The 27978-nt window shown below is 43.6% G+C and overlaps 1 protein-coding gene across 2 annotated transcripts; it reads right to left on the reverse strand.

Annotated features, from left to right (window-relative positions):
* Nucleotides 1–454: 454 nt before the first annotated feature.
* Nucleotides 455–27976, reverse strand: LOC127001146 (solute carrier family 22 member 9-like). Of its 2 annotated transcripts, XM_050865348.1 has the most exons (6): nucleotides 27923–27976; nucleotides 18695–18766; nucleotides 14678–14807; nucleotides 6225–6348; nucleotides 1465–1648; nucleotides 455–593 (listed from the first exon to the last, which is right to left on the reverse strand). In XM_050865348.1, exons 2-6 carry the CDS (start codon nucleotides 18695–18697, stop codon nucleotides 486–488), a joined length of 549 nt encoding a protein of 182 aa, XP_050721305.1. In that variant the 5' UTR covers nucleotides 18698–18766; nucleotides 27923–27976; the 3' UTR covers nucleotides 455–485. The 2 variants fall into 2 exon arrangements, with proteins under 2 accessions (XP_050721305.1, XP_050721307.1); XM_050865350.1 differs by lacking the exon at nucleotides 18695–18766 and having other exon boundaries at nucleotides 27923–27966.
* Nucleotides 27977–27978: the final 2 nt, after the last annotated feature.

Consider the following 27978-nt stretch of genomic DNA (forward strand, 5'->3'; position numbering starts at 1 on the left):
ACGTCGCCTCCGAGGAAAACTGATCGAATGTTTTAAAATACTTAATGTTTTCACGAATGTAGACAGATCAACATTGTTTATGATCAATGTCGCTTTGCGTACGAGGAACAATGGCGTAAAACTCAGTGATGTAGACAAGTAAATTCAGACTGCACCAAATTTTTCTTCACCTACGTTGTAGTGCGAGAATGGAATAAGCTTCTACCGTCAGTGGTCCAGTGTAACACGATTTGACTCATTTAAAAACAAGCTCGACCGTCACTTCCTTCAACTTAATATTAAGTTGAAATGCAACGTTTTGGAGCCATCTGATTAATCTCTCTCTCTCTCTCTCTCTCTCTCTCTCTCTCTCTCTCTCTCTCTCTCTCTCTCTCTCTCTCTCTCTCTCTCTCTCTCTCTCTCTCTCTCTCTCTCTCTCTCTCTCTCTCTCTCTCTCTCTCTCTCTCTCTCTCTCTTCCCCACTTAACTCAATAGTGTCTTGGGACCTACTTGTCTCCAATATTGCCTCCAATGACGCTACCCATGATTCCTCCGGTGTTGTAGGTGATCTGGAAGAGCGCCTGCTGGTCGAAGCTCTCACACACCAGGTGGTACTGAAACACCAGATATGCTGAGAGCAATGGCAGGGGAGATTTGTCAGCTAAGTTTACTTGGAGGAGGAAAATGGTCACTAGGGAATGAGACGAAAGCGACGTTTCCATAACATGGTGGTTGCCTCCAGCAGAGGGCGTCGTGAGCTCCTCTGACCGAAGAGTTGATGCTTTTTCTTCACGACGTGATGAACCCTCCGCGCAGGGAAGCTGTGGTCAGTTCAATTTTCAGAGAGTGGGATGGTCCGCAATGAACACCAATGACTGCCGGGGATCGAAACCCTGGCTTCTGAGTAGAAGTCAGGGCAGCATACCAACCCGGATTCAATCCCCAGCACTCAGTAATGTCCATTACGGGATTTATTCACTGCGTTCTGCGGCATTTTCTCCAGTGGGCTGGTAAAGTTGACCGTTGATCTCATACATTTCGCTATCGTTCATGAAGATGGGCTACACAAATATTATGACATGGTGCATGATCAATTTGATCATATTTAGAAAATTATGATAATGAGAAGTAACAAGGAAATAGTGGCAGCAATATAAGTTTGCGAATATATTAAGCATGAGGATAATGAGAAGTGTTATGTCACAAAATTCAACGGGTAAATTACACAAAGAAAATCGAATATCAAACATAAAAGGTGGTTTGATAAAATTTCCATGATGAACCAAGAAAAAAATAAAGCTTACATCGATCGTTGCTTAATGTTACCTGAGTAATGACAGACATGCCGGGTTTGAGGGTCTACGTGTAATCCAGTATGAAGTATTATTGTGCGGTATGAGCTCTTACGTTGTATACCAAGTACTTGTCTGTGCATCTTTTTGAATCGATAAAAAAAGAAAGTTTCAGACTCTCTCGGTAACTTACATCAGAAACAATAGACGAGGAGAAGACAGATGTGTCGTACTCGATGAAGGGGCACGAGGGCAGGTCGGTGGGGACGGTGTTGTTCGGCGCCGTGAGTCTCGCGGCACCATGTTCGAGGAAGGGGAAGCACTTCTCGTTGTAGTAGGTTACGTTGGCGCCATCCGCCTCAGAGACGCCGGGCAGGCTGAGGATGACAATAATACTTAGTTGACACACACACACACACACACACACACATAACACAGCCCAGTAGTTCAGTGGATAGACCGTCTCCCTCACAACCAGAAAGACCGGGGTTCGATTCCCCGGCCGGGTAAAGATAAGTTGGGTTTATCTTCTTTCACGTGTAGCCCATGTTCACCTAGCAGTGAGTATGTACGCGACGTAAGGCGAGGAGGTGTGACCTCGTTGTCGCGGTGTGTTGTGTGTGAGTGGTCTCAGTCCTACCCAAAGATCGGTACTATAAGCACTGTGCTTCTCCGTAGGAGAACGGCTGGCTGTCTCGAGAGAGACCCGCAGCAGACCAAGAGATGAATTACACACACACACACGTTTAATAATATTGCACTCAACACACCGTCTCCAAATTTCCAAAATTGTCACCAAGAATTTCCCTATAGAAATAAATTAGTGGCATAATATATATATATATATATATATATATATATATATATATATATATATATATATATATATATATATATATATATATATATATATATATATTGGGGAGCCGGTGGATGAGTGGTTAGCGTGTAGGCCCCGCGTTTGCCGCGTCGTGGGTTCGAATCCGCTGCTACAAACCTTGATTTTTCAAGTCACCGCCGAGTGGCCTAAGACTACCCACATGCCCTCCTGAAGATCACCCATCAACCTGGACCTTAGAAGAACTGTCAAAGTGAATCAAGAATGAGCTCCGGGGGGCACCATGATCCAAGACAAGATGGCGCCACTATAATAAACACATGAATGCGCCACAACGGGCTGAGGCTGACCATGAAGGCCATAACAAGTACCGTTGCAACAGGCGAAAACTTAGAAATAAAGAAAAAAAGAAAAGGTCTATAGGAGCTGACAATTAGTGAGAAATGAATGCTAATGTCACCTACATGCCTTATTTCAATTGCACTTCTGTAGTAAAAAAAATAGGAACCTGACTGGTGCCTGTATACAGATACGTCATAAGTTATAATAATATCAATAATAATAATAATAATAATAATAATAATAATAATAATAATAATAATAATAATAATAATAATAATAATAATAATAATAATAATAATAATAATAATAATAATAATAATAACAGGTTTATTAATGTATGGCAGCCATTAGTTTGAAAATTTACGAATTATAAATACAATAAACTATAATACTAAATAGGCTACACTAAAGGGGGGGGAGGGTTGGAGTTGGTTTGAGAGAGCTAAAAATAGAGACAAAAGGGAAAGGGAGGGTGGTGTTAAGGGAACACTTAGAGGGTGGCGGTGAGGTGTTAAGCTGCACCGCGGCCCTTTGGGTTTGACTATCACTGCTGGGCATTGTTTATAATCCGCACTATCGCTGGTACTGCGCTCCGTTTGTAACGGTCAGTTCGCGGCGCTCTGAAGGGGGTGAGTTTGTTGTGGTGTCTGGTGAAGCAGGTGGGGGAGGCGCGTCGGGTGGCAGGAGGTGGCGGTGGCGAGGATGGTGAAGCAGGGAGATGCCGAATTTTCTGAGGGCGTCCTGGTGCCTGTCAGAGAACCTCGGGAGACTCAGGGTGGTCAGGGCATTGTCGTAGGCGTGGTAGTCAGGACCAAAAATGACCCTGAATGCCCTCTTTTGAACCCTGTCAAGCTGCTGTTGTTGGGTGAGGGTAAGGGATGATGACCACGCCGGGGAGGCATACATGAGTTTTGGCAGTATGAATGATGTGTAAATACTGCACAGCTCAGCAGCCGGTGCCCCCAGCGTTCTGGGTCTACGCAGCATGTACAGCTTGTAGGAGGCTGCTCTGATGGAGTTGGAGACGTGGAGCTTCCATTTGAGTTGGTTGTCCACAGTGATGCCGAGTGGTTTTAGTGGACTGGACAGGTGGCCGCTGCGTCCCATGGGGGGGGGGGGAGATTGCTCCCTCTTGCAAGAGAGAGCACGGGCCTTTGCCAAAGGCGGCCCGTAGCAGGGAGCCGACAGACCGACTCTATCGGCGATCGAAATCTAGCCGACCAAGTCGGTCTGTCGACGAGGACTGGCGTGTCTCTGGCCATGGGGGGGAGAGGCTGGGGGGGTGAGTACTGCTGGCTTAGGTCGGTCATGATGAGGTCGAGAGTAGCTTGTTGGTGGGTGGGGAAATTAACGACCTGAGTTAGATTCAGTTGGTGCTTCGTGTCGCTGACGTCTAGGCGGTTAAAATCCCCACAGATGACCAACTTGGCAGATGGGAATCTCACTCGAAGCGCATCAGCTGTGTCTATGATGTGGTCAACCAGCAGTTGTGCAATAGGCGCGCGTGGAGGGTGGTATGCCACACAGTAGATGATGGAGGCAGTGTGGCGAGGATGGCGGGCAGGTGTGACCCTCACCCACAAGGCCTCCACTCCCTCGGGGGTGTCGATCTGAGGGTGTGAAGGAGTGAGGTCGGAGCGGCAGTACAGGGCCACTCCCCCTCCTCTCCTATTAGTCCTGAGATGGTGAAATAGTTCATAGTTATCGATGTTGCAGATCTCAGGAACTATTTGCCACGCCTCCGTATGGCCATCACACCAGCACCAGTGGACCCATACCTGTCAAGCTACTGTGGTGTCTTGCCATAAGATTTTGCGTTAGAGACCATAAGTTTGTGTTTAAAAAACGTAAGACTTGACAGATATGGTTCCGACCAGGAGGGGGCATGGAGTCTCGCGGTTTGAAGCCACTAAACTGTCAGTCGGCCATATTGTTCAAGCCGGAGAGGAGTGGCCAACATTGATGTACCTCCATGAGCGGCCGGCCAGACCACGTAGAGTGGCAGTACATGCTTGCCGCCTACAATTTTCTAACTTGTATTTGTAAAGGAGACCGCACATCTTGGTGATGAATTGTCCTCACCGCATTTCTTGGTGATCATGAATACATTACCGCGCTTCTTGGATATCATGTACAGTACTTTCTTACCTGTTACAGTATAATTACAGTAATAAATTACGAAATTATTTTAATTTCATCCGCCTGCATGTTAAAGTGCTGGAAAACAATAAGAAGAGAAAATAAAAACATTACGGTACTCCATGGATGTGGTACTCTAACTCTAAGGGCAAGCGCCCTCCTTGTTAGACGCGTTTCACCCTCGTATTCGTACCTCACGGCTTGAACAATATGGCGGCCGATTTGACAGCTGAGACCACGAAAACTGGCTTCACTCACCAGTACAGCGCGCTCGGGGATGTGGGCCTCTCCACCCTTAATACCTCCATGGTTCCGACGGACTCAAGCAGGGTGCACGAGGCACCTCCCCCCACCCCCCACACACACACTAACCGTAACAGTAACCGTTACTCAGCACGTTCACATGAATTTAAATATGGCGCGTACGATATATTTCAAATTGTTTAAAACACATATTAAAAAAAACATCGCAAGCGGAGAAAAAAACGTAAGAGTTTCAACTTACGCCGTAAGACTTGAAAATCACCGAAATTACATAAGACTTACGCAAAAAACGTAAGACTTGACAGGTATGGGGACCTGACCGTCACCATTAATTCCTCGATCTTGTTGCTAAGGGAGGTCACATTGGAGAGGAGTAAAGAGGGCAGACTATACCACGCTCGCGGCACCTCAAAATGTTTGTACTCCTTCTCCGCCACTGGTTTGTTTTGACTCACTCTCGTAATGATGATAGGGATGTTTCTCGCCACTCGTCTGCCTCTCCTTCTGCTTCGATTGCGGAAGAGTTTGGTGTTTTCAGGCGTGTAATAACGTCCGTCGGAGGGTGGCCGCTCCCTCGCCTTAGTTTTAGCAAGTCACAAGGGCGGTAGCGATGGGTGGCTGCGGCGCACATTATTTTGACACTGGCAGCTGCAGCACGCACGCATACACGTATGTCACTCGTAAATGTACAGGATGGTGGCGTTTTCTGATCGCTATTCACTGTTGCGTACGTACACTGTTCACCTTTAGCAGGTGTGGTCCTTGTAAGTGCATGAGTGATGAGGGCTTACAGCTACGGAAGGAGTGAAGGGGGGAATAGGGGCCAACAGAATGACCCCGGGCTGCTGGGAGAGCGCCGAGCCGTGTCTTGACCGTGTGAGGTCAGGGGCACGAGTCCTGTGTGAATACGGGGACTTGATAGTTAAAGTAAGGAAGGATAAACTAACAGATGAAGGAACACTAAGTGGTGGGGAGCATACGTCCGGGGCGCGTCACTTTACTCACTCGCCGCCTATACTCCCGACGGTCATCCCTAACAAGCTCCTACGCAGCTGCTTTTTCTATCCCATGTCTCTCCCGGCAGCTGGTAACAGGCTTCGATTCAATTTCACGGAGTAATCGCTGGTTCGACACGAATTCATTCCCGCGATACCCCATGATCCTGGGAGGGCACTTGGTACCAAAGATATCGACACGCCTCTCCAAGTGTCGCTATTCACTGTTCATGTCTCACAGACATACATGCAGTAAGACAGGGAGCACAAGTAAGTTAAAGATTCGAATCAAATCAGAGAACATAACTCATTCTGTTTCTAGTTTAACCAAAATCCCTTGAAAAATGAAAATTGCCTGACTCTTAACTACGTTACCTTTCGTTAGGGCTCAGAGAGGGCAGGTTCTCTGAGATGGAGAAGGAACCCGTTTGGCAGCGGAAGGGCACGGGCGGGGCGAGAAGGGACACCCCGATCATCTGGGCAGGCAAGAGGCTGGCGACTGTCGACAAAAGAACACGGAAGGCGATGATAATAGTGGCAAATTGAGATATGTGGACTAAATTCTCGGAAAGTGGCGGGACACAAAAAACACTTGTAACAGTCCTCAAGAATGTAAATATTGATAGCGACAACAAAATGGTTAGATATGATTCGAGGTCGACCTTTGGAAAGGCGTAAATAACTTGATAGAAAAGCCACTTATGAACTTAGTAAGCCTTTATAAATGAAAACCGGAATAAGAAGTCAATATTCTAAACATATGCAACCCTTAACAACGAAAGAAAAGATATTAAAGAAATTGACGAAAACGACAAAAGTCACATGTGTAAGTCTGTGTGCTTGTCTGCGTGTGGGTGAAGGAGATCCATGTGTATTTGTTGTTTGATACGTGCTGTGATGCCATTTGTTTTGTAGTAATTGTGTGTCATTAACCAAGCAGCCTTGTTGTCAAGTCTTTTTAATCAATCGATGCTTCTGCGAGTGCAAGGATCCCACACCGTGGAGCAGTAGTCGAGCGTTTGTCTTACATTGATGTTATGTGATACATGTTTGAAGTATTATGTATAACCAAGTAAATTTCCCCTCAAAACAGCTGTTGTTGCTGCGCCATGACTGCATGCCACAATAATATCAATTGATTAATACATTCAGGAGCCCCAGTGTTTGGTTGGCCTTGGAAGAGACGGACTCTACGTATGTTGAATTTTAAGTTGGTGGAGAGGTGGACACCAAGGTATTTGTGTGTTTGGACTGATTCCACCTGTGCATTATGCTGTGCGTATGTGGGATCTGCTACGTCGAGGAGTTTGCATTTATTTGCTCGGAAGTGCATTTGTCAAGTGGGTTCCTACTGCTGGAGGCCGTCCAGGTCTTGTTGAAGAATTCTATCAACGATTCACTGTACTCTCTGACGACTTCATTTCTTTCCCATGCTCTTCCTATCTTGCTGCCTGGCGGTTCAGTGACACTTTCCTTCCTGCATCTAAGCCCAGCTCCGCTTCCTACCATCGTGCCTACTGCGTTTCACCCGCGTGAGATGGCGGCTCTCCGCAATTCCACGGGCATTCAGCACTGCTCTTTTACTAAACTCAAAGGTACGGAGTGTGAGCATGTTCAACCCTGAATTTCTTTTCTTTACTCAGTGATCGTCTGTCACGGTTTCCTACCACAGCAAGCCATCGTCCACTTTTAAAGAACAGGGCGCTTATGTTGTTCAGGATTTGTCTCGTAACGTCAGATGCCATTGTCAGCCTTCCATCACACATTGTTATGTATTTTTTCCACTTCCCACCTTGTGAGACTTCCATTAGCACCTACAGTTGATCTGGAATATGAAAATTATGTCACAAAAACTTGGACTCCTTCAGGACATTATTCAAACCATTTTTTCCAAGGGTTCATCCCATTGTAATCCTTGTTTAAGGGGAGCGTCTGAGGGGGTATTTTTGATGAATATTTTTAATTCCTCGAAATTCACTTTATGGGCTCATCATACCAGGGATACAATGGGGTGTCACGTGGCGAGGTTAGTTTTTTAAAATTTAAATCCTCGCGCGGTCTGGCGGCCCTTTAAATATCTGGTAGTGTTGCCATACAGAGCGCTTTACGCGCCAAAATATGCATACATGAATCAGTGCTTTTATGTCCGTAATTTTTGCAATAGAGGATATTTTTTTACACAGGGTTAGAGTTACATTGACATTCATTACCAATACATTGTCATCGGAGAGCAGAATCGATGGGCGATCGATAAATTTAGTTTTCCTTCGTTTTCTCAAAACAGGGTCACACGCGCATTTATTTGATATTTCTAAGTTATTTATGGACCTAGCACAAACATAAAGATAGCGTTGGAAAGAGAAAAAAATTAGCTATAAATGCTAGTGATCAGAATCTGGATAAACATCATCAAAATTTTTATATAAATTTTCTAAGTTTAAACTTTGAAGAAACAACAACAAAAAAAAAATGGAAAAGTAATCTCTAGGAATACACTTATTTTGTATGCCCGTTCCAGTGGTGTTTTTATTTTTGAGCTATCTAAACTCTAAATATGCTTTTTTTCAATTTTGAAATTTTGAAATTTTTGGAAAAAAATTCATAATTTTTTTTTTTCAACAAATCTTCACCAAAACTGTACATGATGTTCCTACTCAAGGTACACATCACCTGTGAGAAAATGGTGATCCTCTGATAATATCTTAGAACATGGCAGACGCTCCCCTTAAGTGGCTTTACTCTTGTATATCCCTGTGGCCGAAGTCAGTTTCTATTGCTGCCTGATTCGATGCCGTTATCGAGAATCTCGTGCGACAGTCTTTTTGTCACGGCCAACCCCTAAGTGCCACGTTGACATATTACGCTCCTCCATAAGGGCGCTCTATTTAGACACTGTATGTGTGTGTGTGTGTGTGTGTGTGTGTGTGTGTGTGTGTGTGTGTGTGTGTGTAATTCACCACGGCCTGATCACGAGTTGGAGTGGTAATCGCCAGCAGGTACCCTCCCGACGTGAGCAAGTGCTCTTTTATAGTCGATTTATGGGTACTGCCAGGACCTCACACACCACACTCCCCATCCCCCTTCCTCAAGAGGGGACAGTAACCACTCCTTGTCAACGGAAAAAATCTGGCCTGAGCGGACTCGAACCGCCGCCCTGTCAGGCTGTGATGCCAGTCAGCGCAGCGCTTTAACCAGTTGCGCCACGGAGTGGTGTAGTTGAGCCACGGAGTGGTGTGTGTGTGTGTGTGTTTGTGTGTGTGTGTGTGTGTGTGTGTGTAAAAATAGTAATAATAATGATGAATATTTACTACTTTATATATAATACACAGTTTGTTTTAGCTTATGAGTCGTTAGGATGAAAATTACGAAATGTAGGATAAATAAGCTGAAAAATAAGGGTGGATGGGGATTCTGAGGGAGGAGGTGGCAGGGGTGAGGAACAGAGTGAAGGCGGCGGGAAGGCTGCGAGAAGGATATATTACTTTTTTACCCCCTCTCCCATTCTCTGCCGGGCATAAAAATGAGTGAGTCCCTTCATTGTGCCATTCTGCCAGGCCTGCTTTTCTTCTGCTTAGCCTTAACAGATGTTGTTCTTCTTTACTTCGTGTTCGTCTTCTTTTTTTTCTTCAACTACTTTTTTCTTTTCTTCGATATTTTCTTCTTGCAGTTCTTCTTTCTTTCATCTTTCTTCATCTTAGCGCTGAGCCGGGACTTGTACTTGACTGGCGAGATAAAAAGTGCCGGTGGTCCATGCTGGGAAATAGCAAATACACGTGCCTGGGGGTCTCAGTGCCACGTGGTGTTTTGGGGCGTCAACGTAACTTGTTAAAGGATGCACGTACCGGGGGACATATTTGCAATCTCTCTACGGCTATGTGGTCCCCGAGTAAAGACGCTCGGCTATGGTTCCGAAACTAACTCTGGGGTGTTCTGGACAGTACTCTCATCGTGATACCCACTGAAAATTACCATAAATGATTAAATAAACTTAACCCGACTAAACCTAATCTAACTTAACCTAACGCAACCTGCCCCATTCACAAGTGGGCGTCACATATCAATAGATAGGGAATCTCTCTCAGTGCAACTTCATGGAGCGTGCACAAGCTACTCGAGGCCTCAGCGTAACTTAGAGGACTGTGGGTGAAGATGGACAGGGAGCATATTACTGCCAGGTCTCCCAGTCACAGACACAATCCTCTCCAGACACAGTAAACTCGACGGCGGACACTATATTTTCACTCCATTACATGAGTACGATCTCCCAGTCCTTTACCATTAGAATGTTGGGTTATTAAAAGTTGTGGGAGTGGCGGATGGAAGGAGGCGGTAAGGCCAACACTCTGTGTGAGAGAGAGAGAGAGAGAGAGAGAGAGAGAGAGAGAGAGAGAGAGAGAGAGAGAGAGAGAGAGAGAGAGAGAGAGAGAGAGAGAGAGATTTACATAGAAAATCAGACCACACAGACCCCATGGTCAAGACTAGGTGGTCTGTCCTTAAACCTAAGTGATTCTATATTAATCAGATGGCTCCAAAACTTTGCATTTCACTCTGGTTAATATTAAGTTGAAAGAAGTGTCGGTCGAGCTTGTTTTTAAAGGAGTCAATCGTGTTACACTGAACGATGGTGAAGAAAAATTTGGTGGAGTCTAAATTTACTTGTCTACATTTAAGTTTTGTGCCATTATTCCTCGTTCGCAAAGAGTCATCGATCATAAACAATTTTGGCATGTCCACATTCGTGAATCCATTAAATATTTTAAAACATTCGATCAGTTTTCTTTGGAGGCGACGTTTCTCAAGAGAGAACCCCTTCGCGCCGGATGTTCAAAAAGCCTGCCTGGCTGATATACGGCGTGCTCGGCCGCGCGCAGTAGCGCGCGGGAAACCTGAGCCGGCATGTATCTGCTTGTCGCCTTGTATCCCGTTGTATCCCGTATTTGCAAAGCAGCATACACGACGAGTCAACATATACCTGCTATGCATAATATGAATTGCGTCAACGCGAAATAAAAAAAAGCGAAATAAAGAAAGAGGAGAAAGGGGCAAGGGGGAAAGAAATAGAGAAAGCAGATGATTGTGTAGAGGAGGAAGAATGTCGAGAAATTATCAGCAAATACAACTCTGTTATCATCAGTCAGAGAGCTGCCAGATACTCCTTTGTCATCACAGACAATGTATGTGTGTACATGTGTGTGTGTGTGTGTGTGTGTGTGTGTGTGAGAGAGAGAGAGAGAGAGAGAGAGAGAGAGAGAGAGAGAGAGAGAGAGAGAGAGAGAGAGATAGGCAAGGAGTGGTGGTGTTGGCACCTTGGTGTCTGGGAGAGAGAGAGAGAGAGAGAGAGAGAGAGAGAGAGAGAGAGAGAGAGAGAGAGAGAGAGAGAGAGAGAGAGAGAGAGAGAGAGAGAGAGAGAGAGAGAGAGAGAGAGAGAGAGAGAGAGAGAGAGAGACAATGAGACTTCCTAATTTTAGACACAAGGCGGGAAGAAGGCGGTGCATACTGTAGCTCATTTTTTGTGATTGGTGGGAACAAGGATGGTGGGAGGATCAATGGGATTTCAAGGACAGCATACGGCGTCTTTACTTAGTAACCAACACAAAGTACGGGACAACTCAATAGAAGAAGAAACAGAATAGAAATATGACGCCTACGTAGGCGTCATCGTATATGCTACTGGGGCTTCATGACCCATACGTAGGCGTCATCGTATTGAAAGGGTTTTAAGGGCGGAAAGCCTTTCTTCGTAAGGTTTGTTGCGCAAGGAAGGGATGATTTTTGTTGCCCGACGTTGAATACTTTTTAATTTAGCAATGTCCTTTGCATGATGGGGAGACCAAAACGGTACCGCATATTCCAATGGGGTCTGACTAAACTATTATTGAGCGGAAGTATTACATCTTTATTTTTTAATAAAAAGTTTCTTCTAATGAAGCCCAACATTCTGTTCGCTTTATTTGCTGCATCGATGCATTGCTGTGAGAATTTGAGGGAGGTTTGATGCGATTTTGACACCCAGATCCGTGACGCATTGAACGCTTTTGAGTTTGACCCCGCGCATTTCATAATCGAACTTCCTATTTCTTGTTTCAACTTGAAGGACCTGGCACTTGTCTACGTTATAGGGCATCTCCCATTTATCCGACCAAGCTGAAATTTTATGCAAATCCTCTTGGAGGCTTTGTCTGTCTTCGTCAGTGAGAACCGAGTTACAAATCTTTGTGTCATCTGCAAATTACTAATGCGATTATTGATTCCAGCATCCACATTGTTTATGATTCCAGCATCCACATTGTTTATGTAAATAATGAAGAGCACTGGGCCAAGAACCGAGCCCTGAGGGACGCCACTAGTGACAGGCACCCACTCTGAGTTAAATCCGTCGATCACCACTCTTTGTTGTCTGTTGTTCAACCAATTCGCGATCCATTGGTGTAGTTGACCGCCAATACCTAGTTGCTTTAATTTATAAAGTAATTTATGATGTGGGACTTTATCAAACGCTTTCTGGAAATCAAGATATACTACGTCCAATGATTTGGTTACGTTATAAACTGAGAAGAGGTCGTTATAAAAGGTCAATAGGTTTGATAGGGAGGATCTTATGTTACGGAAGCCATGTTGTGAATCTCCAATTAATGATTGGCTTTCAAGGTAACTCACAATTTTTTCTCTAATTATGCTCTCGAGTAGCTTACCTACAACTGCAATTAGACTAATGGGCCTGTAATTGCCTGATATTTTTTTTGTCTCCTTTCTTAAAAATCGGTGTGACGTTAGCCTTTTTCCAATCCGAAGGGGCGATGCCTTGTCGCAAAGACATATTGAATACAGTTGTGATGGAGGAGAGTATTTCGCTCCTTGTTTCTTTAAGCAGTAGGTATAGGATATACTTTGTCAGGTCCGGGACTTTTATTTGTTTTAAAGGATTGGAGAGCTTTTAGGACTTCATCGGTAGTTATTAAAAAGTTAGGCAATGCATGCTCGAGATTTACGTTAGCACTGTTGTCGTCACTGGTGTTGGTGGTAGTGGTGGGAAGACTGTTAGTATTAAACACCGAGGAAAAGTAATTGTTTAAGAGGTTTGCAATGTGTTGGCTGTCAGGCACTAGTTTATTGTTACTGTTTGTTAAAAGTCCAATTCCACTTCTGATCGCCTCCCTATTATTAATATATCTGAAGAAGGATTTCGGATGATTTTTACAGTTGGCTGCAATAATTTCTTCATATCTACGCTTTGCCTGACATACTATCTTTTTACTTGCCGCCTGGCTTCATGATAAAGTCTAATTTTTTTTTTTAGGGCATGCAGTGTTCTTTCTTTAGCCTGTAAAACAATTTTCTCTCCTAAACTGAGTGTTTCATGTCGCTATTAAACCAAGGTGGGCTTTTATTAGTGTTACTTCGCTTCTCGCACAATGGGACAAATGTGTTCTGCTGAGTGAGTAAATGATTTTTAAAGTTTAGCCTGGCTTCCTTTACGTTGCCATCATGCATCTGATAGCTGTATTTCTGTTATTTTTTTCGGATTTGTACGAAATTTCTTTTGAAATTGGGCACCTTTACTTTATTTTCAGTCACTGTTGTTTGAGCTCTATTGTCGAGAGAGAGAGAGAGAGAGAGAGAGAGAGAGAGAGAGAGAGAGAGAGAGAGAGAGAGAGAGAGAGAGAGAGAGAGAGAGAGAGAGAGAGAGGTTTACATTAATTTTTTCATGAACATTGAACAACGTTTTAATTGTGTACAGTTCTGCTTTATTTTAGATTTCGTTAGATTCTGAAGCGAATGCTTAGACACTGGTATCTGTTACATGAGCAATTTGTATTTTGAAATATCTTTCTGCATTAATATATAGGAAGGAGAGTCACATGAGGAATATGGATTTATGGATGACTTCTGCTATTACTACCTGGAAGATTCAAGATGCCTTATGTCATAAGACTTGAGGTTCGTGCAATAAATCAAATACACTTCAAATTGTTAAGGTCAGCTGCCCCATTCTAGTCATTTGGCTCGAGTGGTCTCCTTATTGTCAGTTACTGTTGAGGGGCTTGAAAGGGTAACCGTTGTGACCATGAGGAGAGGCCGCCGCAGCCAAGCGAGAGCACGTTGTGACTCTGTACTTCTTAGACTCAGTTTTAGAGCTTGGTGACGGTGATAAAAATATGTCAATCCAAGAAACTGTTTAACGTTCATGGGTGCTTGTCCTGGTAGGTGACCTTGACTTTGTGTGGTGTCACGAGGGGTTTGGTCGACAGAGTTGCACCTTGCCCTAGCAGCCACAGTGACAGACTAGACCATCAGAATGCAGATGTGTCGGAGTTTCGGTGTAACTTTCCTGGCAGTTAGTTGAACCTTCTGGCCGTAGAACATGATTTCCGAAAAGGAAAACCATATTCTGCTGGAGAGAAGGCTGGGATCTTCGGAAGAGATATATCATCAATATTAGTACGTCTCCCAAAGCTTAGGTGACCTGCATCTATTATTGAAGGATACTGCCTGTGTGTAGGTATATTTGAGACTTTGTTGGGATGCCTCATCCTTCTTTGCACGCCAGTAATTTTAGTTGAGAGATAGCAATGCAGGGACTCAGCCCAAGGAGGGTCAGCTTGACGCCGCGCGTGCCCAGCCATGCGGGCGAGGCGGTGACACAACTCCTCAGTGGTGACGGCCGCTTACTTAACAACACTTGACGGGAATCATATGAGGAATTCCCTCTGTCCCCTCCACCGGAGCTATTCATGGGCCGCGACGCACATACTTGTGTCTGCGTAAGTGGTGGGGAAACAATGTTACATAGATACGAAGGCTGTACAGACTTAGTGTGCAACACTTACTAATTAGCACCATAGCGACGGACCCGCTTTGCCAGCGCCCAAACCCCAGCGAAGAGAGCAGTGTGTCGAAGCCGTCATCTTCGGACTCGCCTGTCTCGCTGATTGAACGGCAGCGTTCAGCGGCGGCAGCCTGTGTAGGAAAAAAATGGACTTAGTTAAAAAATGTGTGTTGGTAGAAAAGAGCTGCCGAAGGGAGCCATCAATCTACATATGCCAAGGCAGACGGCTTTGTGAGGGTAGAAAGAGCATCTATATAGGACCTTTCAACTCAAGTTGTCCCAATATGTTTCCTTCCTTGAAGTCGTGAATACCTCCCACGGATGGATACCCACGACACAGCGGCCTCATTTGGTTGCTACAATTGCTCAAATCATTGTTTACCAGGATTCTTCAAGTACCAGATGAAACTGTGCTCAGGCTAAAGTACTTTAAGTAGAGGTGACAGCGATAATATTACCATCTTATCTGAAGGCTGAGAATAAATTACGGCAAACTATGAAATATAAAAAAAATAGGAATAAAAACTTTTGCCCTTGTTTTTAAGTACGTATGTCCGCTCCTCTGTGCGTCGCCGTCCTGGCTGAGGATCATTCATTTGCGACACTGATGTGCGTCGAACCTTGACTTCTTTCATTGTGTTCGGGATGTGTTTGTCTTCATTTACTAAATTACCTGCGCCGTCAGTTGAGGTTGTAATCCCACTTCTGATCTCCTTTTTGTTGTTTAGGAAATGGAAGAAAGATTTTAGATTATTTACAGTTGTCAGCAACAATTCCTTCATACCTACAGTTTTCCTGGCATTTTTTTTCACTGATCGCCCGGCTTCATGGTAAAGCATATTATAATTATCACTTTATTTTGTCTGTACAGCAAATTTATATCCTTAGAAGAATGATTGATTTCGCCCTTAAGCCACGGTGAACTTTTATGATTGCTAAGCCTTCTCCCTGAAGAGAACAAACTTGATTTTAAAGTCACAGTTCACCCTGGAAACAACTTGTAATTACATTTATGTCAGTTTCTGTCTGATTTCTATGAAGTTTGCTCATTTGAAAAGAGAGAGAGAGAGAGAGAGAGAGAGACAAAAAAACTGAAAGGTTCGTGCTTAATATTACTGCATAACAATTGATAAAACCAGTTATCGACAATATGAAGAAGCCTTTACATTCCATCTGAGGTCTCTTGTGAAGTAGTAGACAATAAACGTAGCCCATCTTCACTTGCCAAGGTAGACAGATCAACATTGTTTATGATCGATGACACTTTGCGCACGAGAAACAATGGCGTAAAACTCAGATGTAGACAAGTAAATTCACACTGCACCAAATTTTTCTTCACCAACGTTGTAATGCGAGAATGGAATAAGCTTCCACCATCAGTGGTCCAGTGTAACACGATTGACTCCTTCAAAAATAAGCTCGACCGTCACTTCCTTCAACTTAATATCAACTAGAGTAGAAATGCAACGTTTTGGAGTCTTCTGATTAATGTAAAATTACTTAGGTTTAAGGACAGACCACCAAGTCTGGACCATGGGGTCTGTGTGGTCTGATTTTCTATGTAAATCTATGTAAAATCAACTCCCTCTTGTTGATGCGCCGTCACGGGCTTGCCTCCTGAGATTAGGCACCATCAGCATGACATTGTCACACCACTCTTCCCATTCCACGGCGGGGCATGAGGAATAATAATGTACGTCCTTTGCAAGCACTCGAGAATATCTTTGCTCGTGATATAACAGTGGGGTCCATATATTTAAACCATTCGGCGCCCAAGTACACATAGTTGACAAGGCTTTCGTAGGAGTTTCGGACATTTCCAGGAGAAGTTTTATGGCTCTGGTGGTAGTTTGACCTTCCTTCTGTACCTTGAACCTAAAAAACACTTATTAGAACCCAACTGATCCCTTCTTTGACCTTTAGAAATAGCTGATGTGAAGAACGAAAGTGTCTTATAATACCAACCTGGATGTCATACTTGCCCTGCGGCCCGGTGGAATGGGTTCGTATCCACCACAGACTCAAGGGCCAAGGAGACTGAGACATGCTCACGTGGATCTATAAGTCTGCCTCCATCATTATTCATGTTTAAGGTGACTGTAACGGAAGGGAGAGGGGTGGGTGGGTGGGGGGGGGGGGGGGGAGTCCGCTTTTCGAAACACATGAGAAATTAATTAAACTATGAAAGGTGGCAACTATAACTTTTTGTCGAGAGAAAGAAGATTCGATTCTGCACCCGTCCGACTTGTGAGAGGGGAAGGCCAAGACTTTACCAATAAGCTATAAAGATGTCTCTCTTGCTTGCTGGGTAGTTTTCGTGCTCCTCCGCGGCGGTCAGCACACGAATGGACCTGAGTAGCACGACTTAAGGGATCACCTGCACCGTGCCTAGAACTTTGGGCACACGATGAAGGTTACGGACAGTTCAGTATATGGAGGAAACTAGGACTGGGTTGTGCCCTTAACCCCTTGGATGCGGATTTCCTACAAGAAGACATCACCAAGCCACTGGAGTGGAACAAAAAGTGGCTGCTCCAATTTAGTGAAGAAAAATGTGTGGTCATGCATCTTGGGAGGGAGAATCCAGCATATCAATACCACATGGGAAACACTACACTACCCACCACAGAGGCACAGAAAGACCTGGGAGCATATGTTACCAGGCTACCAGTGAAGGCGAAATCCGTGCCAATCGCAGCGGACGGGTTAATACTGTCCATTTGTGAAACTAGCAGGGAACTTAGCTGTGGCACTGAGTCTGCGAGTGTAAATGTCTACGTGCATCGGTCACTATTGTTTGTGTTTTACTAATGGAAGAGTTAGTTTCACGATAATTTTTAGAACGAAACTAAATGGATCTTGGTGAAATTTGAAACAGAAGTGGCCATGTAGTTACAAATATATTGATCAATATATACAAATATATTGATGCCCTCTGGCTCTGTGTTGGTGAGATACAGATCAATGAAAAGAAAGATTTGAGCTGGTAAAAAAAGTAACAGTAATTGGAGATAATCGGACACAAGAACAGCAACACGTAAACGGTTGGTAGATGAGGGAGACAGAAATTGAAAGGTGGATGAAGCAGCTCCACGCTAAAACGACTTCTGTTTTAAACGTTTAACGAGCTGAAATGTATTGATGCCATGCTACTTATACAAATGCACATATTTTTTCATCGTGTAGTTGTACCAGTGTTGGTTAGTATTTGTTGCGGTACACAACCCTCACTTTTTTCTTACACTTCTATATATTCACATTCTTACTCTACTACTACTACTACTACTACTACTACTGATAATAATAATAATAATAATAATAATAATAATAATAATGATAATAATACCACTACTACTACTACTACTACTACTACTACTACTACTACTACTACAACTAAGAAGAAGAAGAAGAAGAAGAAGAAGAAAAAAAAGAAGAAAAGAAAAAGAAAGAAGAAAAAAAGAAAACAGGAAAAAAACAGTGCATGAAACAATGGTTGAACAAGAAACAGTGAAATGATAAGTCTGACTCGGGAGCCTCCGTCGTCGGTAGGAAGAGGAACAACGACAAAAACTAGGAGCCCGGTGAGGAAGAAGGACAACCACCGCTAACCCGACCGACCAAGCAAGGGAGTCAAGGGCAACGGTACCAGACTATCGCACTCATCACATTGTATTGGTCATTGTCAGCCCCCAAACTGTCGTACCCACACAGGTAACGAATATTCAAGTAAATCTATTGTTAAAACCGTTAATTACTGATGGTCTTAGGGCCAGTTTCACAGTTCCCCATGATGAAACTATACGGGAAAAGTCTTGTGTATTTAGTGTGGCATCGAAGACCTCACCGTTTTGGATTGTATGGGATTCTATAGTTTGGTTCGGGCTGTTACGAAGACACTGTGTTGGACTGTGAAAGCGGTTCTTTATGTTTTTGGAAGAGTTATGGATCAGGTAAAGGAAAAAAACAATGTGCTGAGTATGATATCTGGTATTGCAAGGGTAAGGGCGTGTAGCCTCACCATGGTGCTGTGTAGGGACGTGTAGTGTGCCTCGTCTTGTGGCCTCGGTGGAAAGCGGTGGCGGTGGGAACCCTGTGGAATGGAAACAAGATAAAAAAAATTCTCTCTCTCTCTCTCTCTCTCTCTCTCTTCATAAGTAGTTTCATCACCTTGGTAGTAGTTTGACAAAGTTTATGTACCATGAGCGTATAAAGAAACACTCATGCGGACGCATTTAACCTTTCTTTTTTTTTATTTTGCCAGTAGAAATAATTGCTTTGAGAGTCGTGAAGGTCATGTGTGCGTGGGGACAGCATGTCTCTCACTGGGGTGGATCATGCCGGGAGGACAGCACATACCCGAGATAAACACTTCATTGCTTGCATTTTTTATTCATTATGGTAAAGGAGGCAGTTGAAGGCCATGGCATAAACCAAGAAGATACAAAACGCCCGCTAAAGCGCTGCTAGAGTAGCCGTACGTGGATCAGATTTAGCTTGAGGTGTCTGGATATTCCCCTCTCAAAAGCCTTAAAGACAGCAACAGAAAGCACTGATAAAGGAAGGCTGTTCAAGGGAGGTACTGGATATTACCAAAGTATGACCACAGTCGTGTCATGCACATCCAACTACCATCGCCTACTATGTACATCAGTTTATGTCCTCGTATATACGTAATATTGCTAAGCCAGGTGTTGGAGATTTTTAACACTGACTTCTTAGTGGTGTGTTTGGAAAAGAATGAGTGGTGTGTGTGTGTGTGTGTGTGTGTGTGTGTGTGTGTGTGTGTGTGTGTGTGTGTGTGTGTGTGTGTGTTTCACCACGATCTGATCACGAGTTGGGCTCGGAATCGCCAGCAAGTACCCTCCCGATTAGAGCAAAGTTCATTAGGCGATCTCTAGGTGCTGCCATGACCTCACACCACAAACCTCATCCCTCTTGCTCAAGGGGGGACAGAAACCACTCCTAGTCAGCGAAAAAAAAAAACGCCTGAGCGGGGCTTGAACCTCGATTGCCACGCCGCGAAGCCTGGCAGCGCAGCACTTTATCCGATTAAGCTATCAGAATGGTCAGTGTGTGTGTGTGTGTGTGTGTGAGAGAGAGAGAGAGAGAGAGAGAGAGAGAGAGAGAGAGAGAGAGAGAGAGAGAGAGAGAGAGAATAACCTTCAGGCAGATCATCTGAGTGGAGTCTTTGTCTCGTCACTGCTATGGATGACGTCTGCCCGCGTCAATCACTGCTGTACAATTTTCTTCCGTATATAATTTTCTTTGATTGAGTGAGCGTTGAGCTGAGTGAGCGTGATTTAGTGATTGAGGCAGCGGCTCGGTGAGTTACTGACTGAATGCATAATGGCCTATTGGACTTTGCCTGTTGGTGGAACACTGCTAGGAGGGCATTATTAAGAAGGGCTTGGTGCTGCTTACCGTTTACCGTTTACCGTTGAGAGGTTTCAGGCCCCGCTCCACTGCTAGTGACCCACTGCCATGATCGGCGATGTTACGAATTCTCTCAGTTTCAGACTGAAGATCTACACAACACTAGTCATTCGCTGAGTGATAGATTTCAGGCTTCTTGTACTGTACCTCATACAGTTTATGCATTTCTTCTCATCCACAGAGCAATCCTTTGATTTATGATCGCCAGAGCATATATAAAACTTTGTGGCCTCTCCATTGTTTTTGGCACTGCAGTTGGCCTCAAGATGGCCGTATCTCTGACAATGATAGCCTATAATTCCATGGTATCTGTCCCTCACTGTGTATATTCCCGATTCTAATTTTAACGTCATGATTCTCGTAAATCAGCTCTCTCACAGTTGGGTCGCATCTCAGAATGTAGTGCATCATGCCGCCAGCCGCAGGCTTACTAAAAATCAGCTCAATTTTATCCTCCACACCCTGAATTGTGTGTAAGAATTCGTTGCGGTCCAAGATGGTCTCCTTTATTTTTTCCTTGGTCTCCTCTTTATGCACATTGCATATCATGATCTTTGGTTTCATCTTTCCAACACTCTTGGTATTAATTTGCTCAACAGACTCCAATTTTTTAGCTGCCTCATCCCTTGTGTTCTCATTGTCAAAGTTCATGACAATATTACCTCCATTTGTGAATCTTGAATCAGTTATTTGAATGCCATTCAATGCCTAGGAAACTTCATCCTTCATATCTGTTGCCTTCTTTTCCTGGGTAGAAGCTTTCACAACTAAAAGATTCATCATCATTTTCCTGCCTCTCTTCGCCACCTCAGCCCAACTGGAATCTACATTCTCAGCACGAAGCGCATCAACAACTGATCCCGCCAAAACAGACATAGTTGACACTAAAAAATCCCCGAAAAGGTGTAAAGTGTATCTTTATCGTTATCGCCAGCCGTAGCTTACGACGCTTGAGAAATGTAATGCAATGCATGTAATGCAAATGCGCAAAGGGTGGTGGTCTGGGATCCCTCGCTGAGCTTTGTTAAAACCTTCGTCAAGTGGCCAACACTGCCAAAGTTGCCGCATTCACTCGTCAACTAATTTGACAAGGAAAAAGTCGACCAACTAGAAACATTTTCAGGTGTGATCATTGAATCGAATTATCAGATAATAACGTTTAGTTATCGTTCTGCTGCATAGTGGCTTGTATACAGTAAAACAGGTAATTAGTACGAATACTGTCAAGGTTTTGAAAGAAATGTCAACCTTTCCTCTATTGCTTTAAATACTGATTTTGTTTATTCAAAAAATTACGTATCGCCTCAAGATCATGGAGAGAGGAGGCACTGTGGATAAGTGGGGAGTACCCAGACTTTAATCATTTCTAAAGATTCTGAAGTGTCTGCTGGGATAGTTGGCAGAAGTCGGTGTACTGTCGATATCGGCGATATTTTGTTACGGTGTGATATCGGCCCTGAAAATATCCCTTTTTTGTAATTAGCGCTAACTCGATTCCTCCTTGCATTTTCCATATAAAAGAAGAATCTTTGGAACAAAAATGCTCCGACCTAATTATGTAGTAAGACAAGAAAATAATGTAATAATGCTGACCGACTAAATGCGAGTATTAGCTTCAAATGTTTTGTGGAGTGTACCTCAGTAAATCACACCTAACTAAGTAGTGTTTTTTTAGAACTTATGCATGGTGCAACATTATGTATTACGGAAATGATTTTAGAATACTGTGTCTTTCGGAAATCTTACCAGGCTGACTGACTTCATTACAAATGACAGCGAATACTGACAGCTCAGGGATTTGTGACCAAAGAAGGGTTGCAACATTTAATATTTCCTCGCCCAAGCACACACACATGACAAGGCTTTCGTGGGAGTTGTGGGCCTTTCCATAGTTAGTTTTGTAGTGCGGCGACGGCCTGATGAACGAGCCTCCCATAACCCACTTAGCCAGTGGGGTACCTCTTTGGCCGACTCGGTAAGGAGTGGTTCTCCCGTCACGCTGGTCGCGGGTTCAATCCCAGGCAGCCGGGGAATACCCTCACTTTGTCTTGATTAATTTCTCGTGTTATTTCGATACACGCAGAGGACGTGTTGAGAAATAGGAAGGATTTAGAAAAAAGAAGCTCGTCGGGGCATTAGAGTGGTGGCATAGCGGTGGGATCCTCTCCTGCAGTTCTGTTGAGTTTCCCCGAAGGGGTAACAGGTAGGATGGCCCATGCTCCGAGGTTGATAGAAAATGGGAATATTGCAGGTATGTCTCACAGGGACATTGTGGAGTTATGTCTCGAAGGGACATTGTCAACACACAGAAATTAATCTACATAGGGAGGAAAGCCGTGTAGTGCGGCGACGGCCTGATGAACGAGCCTTCCATAACCCACTTAGCCAGTGGGGTACCTCTTTGGCCGACTCGGTAAGGAGTGGCTCTCCCGTCACGCTGGTCGCGGGTTCAATCCCAGGCAGCCGGGGAATACCCTCACATTGTCTTGATTAATTTCTCGTGTTATTTCGATACACGCAGAGGCCGTGTTGAGAAAAAGGAAGGATTTAGAGAAAAGAAGCTCGTCGGGGCATTACAGTAGTCAATAATGGCCGAATTAATCCCTTGATCCTCTTAACTCATTCACCAGAATACAATAATGGGCGTTAGGCTTGTTTGGATGTTACACGGGTTTACAGTCTCCTTCACCTAGCGAGGGTGATATTATTCACAAACGTGGCACGAAAAATAGTTCACTGGTGCTCACATGGGCATAAACAATCTTCTTACAATCTCCTATATCCTTAGTATAATACAGCCTAACCAGCAGACAAAGGGGACGAACCAGGTGGTTACATCCTCGTTAAAGAGAAATACGGCACAGCCCTACAACTCCGTGGACTAAACACCCTACGTAGTCAATACGTGTATCATACCGAACACACCCGAGAGACGCACGTGACAGACCCTTTATCTCCACTCACATCCCTGTCCGGGGGGAAGAGCCAAGGCGTGTCTGTTAGTGTTTGCTGGGTGGGGCTCCCTACGCAGCCGCTGCCCACGGTTCACATCCCTCCCCAGATTTAATTCGAACCCTGATTTGTTCAACCTTGCAACAACCGTCTACGGTACTTTACTCGTCGCATGATATTGGTATAATGGTTCCCCTGAATAGCAAGGTGAAAAATTCTAACTAGAAGCTACTATCTTGTATTAAAATTATGCCCATTATCTCGTATGGAACCGATCACCTACTTTCTGCAGGCGTCAACATGTCTGTCTGTCTGTCTGTCCGTCTGTCTCGGGGGTGTGAGCATCACGCAATAATAATTCAATGTTACTAATAGTTCTTACATTAACTTAAATGCTACTTACATTAACTTAACATTACTTACCCATACTTAATACTACGTCCCGGCACTACACGAGATTTTCCTCCCAAAAATAGAATTTTTCACCCACTCCATAATCCATCTCTTCCTTCATTTAAGGAAATATTCCTTTTCCAAATGACAATAATCTCCTATACTTTATCAACAAACCTCTGACCAGATTTTGAACTTCACCAATGGCTCTGGGAAACACCACACTCGATGCTCCTTTCTCATATGTCACGACAATATAGTTGACAATGGCCTTATATAACCATAACTCCACAATGTCCCTTGGAGACATGCCACCAAATTCCCATAAATTCTGAGGAAGTTAACCACCTCAGCCAACCTCTTGGTACACCTTCAGTATGAAGCCTTAATCTTAAGACTTCCGCTGCTCTCTATGGCAAGATTCGGCACTTCCAGTAACCCGACTCCTTTCATACTTCATTCACCCTCTCATTCACACAACCATTCGCTGTGGTCAGTGGTTACTAAAGTAATAATACGAGAGCTTACCACGTCCTGAAGTAGACTACTACAGTGTGACCCGTGTTGACTGTTAGTTACAGTAAAAGTCTGCGAAGTAAAGTGATAACAACCTCTCTCCTCACTCAGACATTTCATATCTGAGCCTGGGTTTGTTACTATTATCTAGGTCAGGGCGTGATAATGTTTAGGTAGACATTATACATTTTACAAACTTATATTCATCCCACATCCCTTCACTATTGTCTAACACTCCTCTATGTAGCGTCTTGGACGGTTACGAACCCGTGGAGGTAGTACTTCGGTTTCTAAGTCGGCCACCACATACTCTTCACCACATACTCTTCACTCCCCCTGAACGGTTTCACTTTCTCAGCCGCTCTTTGTAACATTTGTCCCGTGAATGGGTCTTTCACTATGTAACCTCCACCATCTCTCAACACTTCCACTACTCGGTATGGACCGTTCCACTTGACACACAATTTCTTACACACTCCCGGTTCATTTACTTCTTGTTTTATCCATACCAATACCCCCGGGTTTACCTTTTGTTCTTTGCGTTTTCGATTAGCGACACTGCGATATTTTCTGGTCAATTTCTCCTGCGTTTCCCGAATAACACGGCGAGCGATGTCAATATCGTCCTCTTCACCGGTTATAGTAGGTAATCTGATACCCACCATCCTTGGTGCAGGTCTCGAAAAGAACGCAAAGTAGGGTTGTTGCGCGGTACTGGTGTGAACAGCAGCGTTCATCGTGGCTTGACACGTTTGCAGTAACCTGGGCCATCGAAGAGGGTGACCTTGGCAAAGTGTGGCCAAGATAGTTTTGAGGGTGCGATGGAGTCTTTCGGTGATCGCGTTCCCCTGGGGATGGTAAGGTGTCGTGTAGTAGAGCGTGATGAGGTGTTGCTGGCAAAACTGCTGGAAGGCCTGGGATGTGAATTCGCCTCCGTTGTCAAGGACAATGCTGTGTGGCGCTCCAAAGTCTGTCACGTACTGTGCTAGTGCCTCAATAATCCCTTGGGTGTGTTTGGTTTTTAATGGGTAAAACTTCACATACCTACTGAAATGATCTACAACACTAAGTACATATCTGTAACCTTGACTTCCTGCGATCATGTCAGTCAGGTCAGTTCCTACTCTCTCTAATGGTTTTCCTACTGAAGGTAATTCTTGGAACGGTTGTTGTAACCCTGCTTATCCCTTGAATCTCTGACAAGTTACACATTGTTTTACATAGTTAGAAACCTCAACCTTCAGATTGCACCAGTAGAACAATTCTTCAGCCTTCTTTATGGTTTTCTTTTGTCCGAGATGACCAGACATGTTATGTGCTTGGGATAAAGCTTTCGGTTTCAGATTATGAGGGACTACCAGTGTATATTGTATACTGCCATCCGTTGCTTCCTTTACATAGTAAAGAATCCCATCTTTGAGGGTGAATTGCTCCAAGATGGTTTTGTGATATTTCTTTGTTGGGATTGAACCTCCTTCTAGATACTCAATCATTTCTCTCCACTTCACTTCTTCTCTCTGGCATTTTATAAATTCTTCGGAAGTGAGACCTAGGATAGTGGTGGCTGGACAACGTTGGACTATTCTGACTGGTCGTGAGAGTTGGTCTGCCACATAATTGTACTTTCCCTGAACATACTTTATTTCATAGTGGTATTCCCTCATTTCCATTATCCAGCGATTCATTCTAGCTGATTTTGTTTTCCTCTTGAATATACTAGTGAGGGGTTGGTGGTCAGTTAGGATGGTAAATCTAGTACCCCATAAATAATGATGGAAGTAGCGACAAGCTAATACTACTGCTAGTGCTTCTTTATCAGTTGCGGAATACCTGTTTTCAGTTGAGTTTAATTTCTTAGAGAAATAACCAAGAGGTTTAGCCTCGCCATCACTTTGAGCTTGACTTAGGACCCCTCCTACGTGGGTATTGCTAGCATCTGTGGTAAGAAAGAATGGTTGGTGAGGTTGGGCTCTCACAAGAACAGGGGCCTTAGCGAGGTATTCCTTTAGTGTTTCAAAAGCAGTTTGACACTGTTCAGTCCATTTAAAAGGTTGGGTTTTTCTGGTGAGATTAGTTAGGGGCGTGGCAATCTTTGCATAGTTAAGGATATGTTTTCTGTAAAACCCTGTCATACCCAAGAATCTCCTAACTTCCTTTACTTTAGTAGGTGGTTTCATTTCAAGAACTGCTTCTACATTCTTTGGGTCTGGCTGACTGCCCTCTTTAGATATCCTATAACCAAGGAAAGTAACTTCATTTTTGGCTATTTCACATTTGCTTAGATTTAGTTTAATACCATTTTCCTTAAGTACAGTGAAGGTCTTTCTCAGTCTTTGAGTAAGTGAAGAAAAATCGGGGGCCCAAATTATGAGGTCGTCCAAGTAATTCTTAATCCAACCCTCATTTAACAATGGTGATGGAAGAACAGCCATATGACGTGTGAAGATGGCTGGGGAGCAACTGAGTCCAAAAGGAAGTCTCCTGAATCTATATAAGGTTACCCCATCACTAAAGGCTGTAAGGTCTCTGCTATCCTCATCCAGGAGGATTTGAAAGTAGGCTTCGCGCATGTCCAGGGTTGCATAGAAATTATGACCAGCTGCTTGGTCTACTAGCTCCTCTAACCTCGGTAAAGGATGAATATCTGTGGCGAGATGTTTATTCACGTGACGGTAATCCAAACACATTATTTTACTCCCGGACACTGTAATGCCCCGACGAGCTTCTTTGCTCTAAATCCTTCCTATTTCTCAACACGGCCTCTGCGTGTATCGAAATAACACGAGAAATTAATCAAGACAAAGTGAGGGTATTCCCCGGCTGCCTGGGATTGAACCCGCGACCAGCGTGACGGGAGAGCCACTCCTTACCGAGTCGGCCAAAGAGGTACCCCACTGGCTAAGTGGGTTATGGGAGGCTCGTTCATCAAGCCGTCGCCGCACTACAGTTTTACGACCCTGGTGGTAGTTTAACATTGCTTCTGGACCACAGGAACGCGTTTGACCTCTTTTTTGCCGTGTAGAAATTATTGTTGTGAGAGTCTGAAGCGTCTAACAGGACCGACCTGTGATCTCGGGAAGGTGGATGACTAGAAGGGAAGTCTAACGCCACAAGAAAGATTGCAACAAGTCTCATGATTAAAAAAATGAAATAGAAGGAAAGAAAGAAAGAGAGAACAAAAGAGAACGAAAAAGAGAACGATAGAAAACGAATGGGAACGAAAGAATACGAATGAGATAACGAAAGAAAGAAGGAGAGAAAGAAAGAAAGAATAAAAGAAAACGAGAAACAAAGAACGAAAGAAAGACGAGAAGAAGAAGAAAAGAAGAAGAAGAAAAAAGAAAAAGAATGCAAAGAAAAGAAAAAGAAAAGAAAGAAGAAAATGAAAATGCTGAAGAAGAAGAAGGAGATGAAGAAGAAAAAAGAAGGCAAAAAGAAAAAAATGAAGGAAAAATAGGAAAAAGAGGAAAAATAAATATAATCAATGTGTGTATATGCTGCAGAGATAGATATATAGATAGATAAATAGATAGATAGATAGATTGATTAATAGATAGGTAAAGGGTTAGATAGATAGATAGATATCGATAGAAAAAGAAGAAGATGGACGTAGAAGAAAAAGGAAGAAGATGAAGAAAATGAAAGAAAAAAATATAATGAAGAAGAAGTAGAAGAAGAAAAAGAAGAAAAAAAAGAAGGAATAAAGGAGGATAAAAAAGAAAAAATATGATCATTGTGTGTATATTTCACAGGTAGATAGATAGATAGATTGCCTGATAGATAGGTACATAAAAAGGTTAGATAGACAGATATATATCGATAGAAGAAAAAAAAAGACGAAAAAGAAAAAAGAAAGAAAAAAATGATGATGAAGAATAAGGAGAAGAAAAAGAAGGAAAAGGAAAAAAAAAGAAATGAAGAAGGAAGAACTTTTATCAGTGAGCAAACTTACTTAGCCGGGAGTCAAGTTGGTAGCGTCCTCCTCCACCCTGATCTTGCCTCACACTG

This window comes from Eriocheir sinensis, chromosome 20 (assembly GCF_024679095.1).
Source record: "Eriocheir sinensis breed Jianghai 21 chromosome 20, ASM2467909v1, whole genome shotgun sequence".
Taxonomy (NCBI): domain Eukaryota; kingdom Metazoa; phylum Arthropoda; class Malacostraca; order Decapoda; family Varunidae; genus Eriocheir; species Eriocheir sinensis.

What these genes read in the sequence shown, in the direction of transcription:
- LOC127001146 (XM_050865348.1), bottom strand. An exon ending in TCTCTGAGCCCTAACGAAAG is followed by an intron (nt 1,649 to 6,224) that starts GTAACGTAGTTA and finishes TGTCATCCTCAG; the next exon opens with CCTGCCCGGCGTCTCTGAGG. An exon ending in CCTCGTCTATTGTTTCTGAT is followed by an intron (nt 594 to 1,464) that starts GTAAGTTACCGA and finishes CTGGTGTTTCAG; the next exon opens with TACCACCTGGTGTGTGAGAG.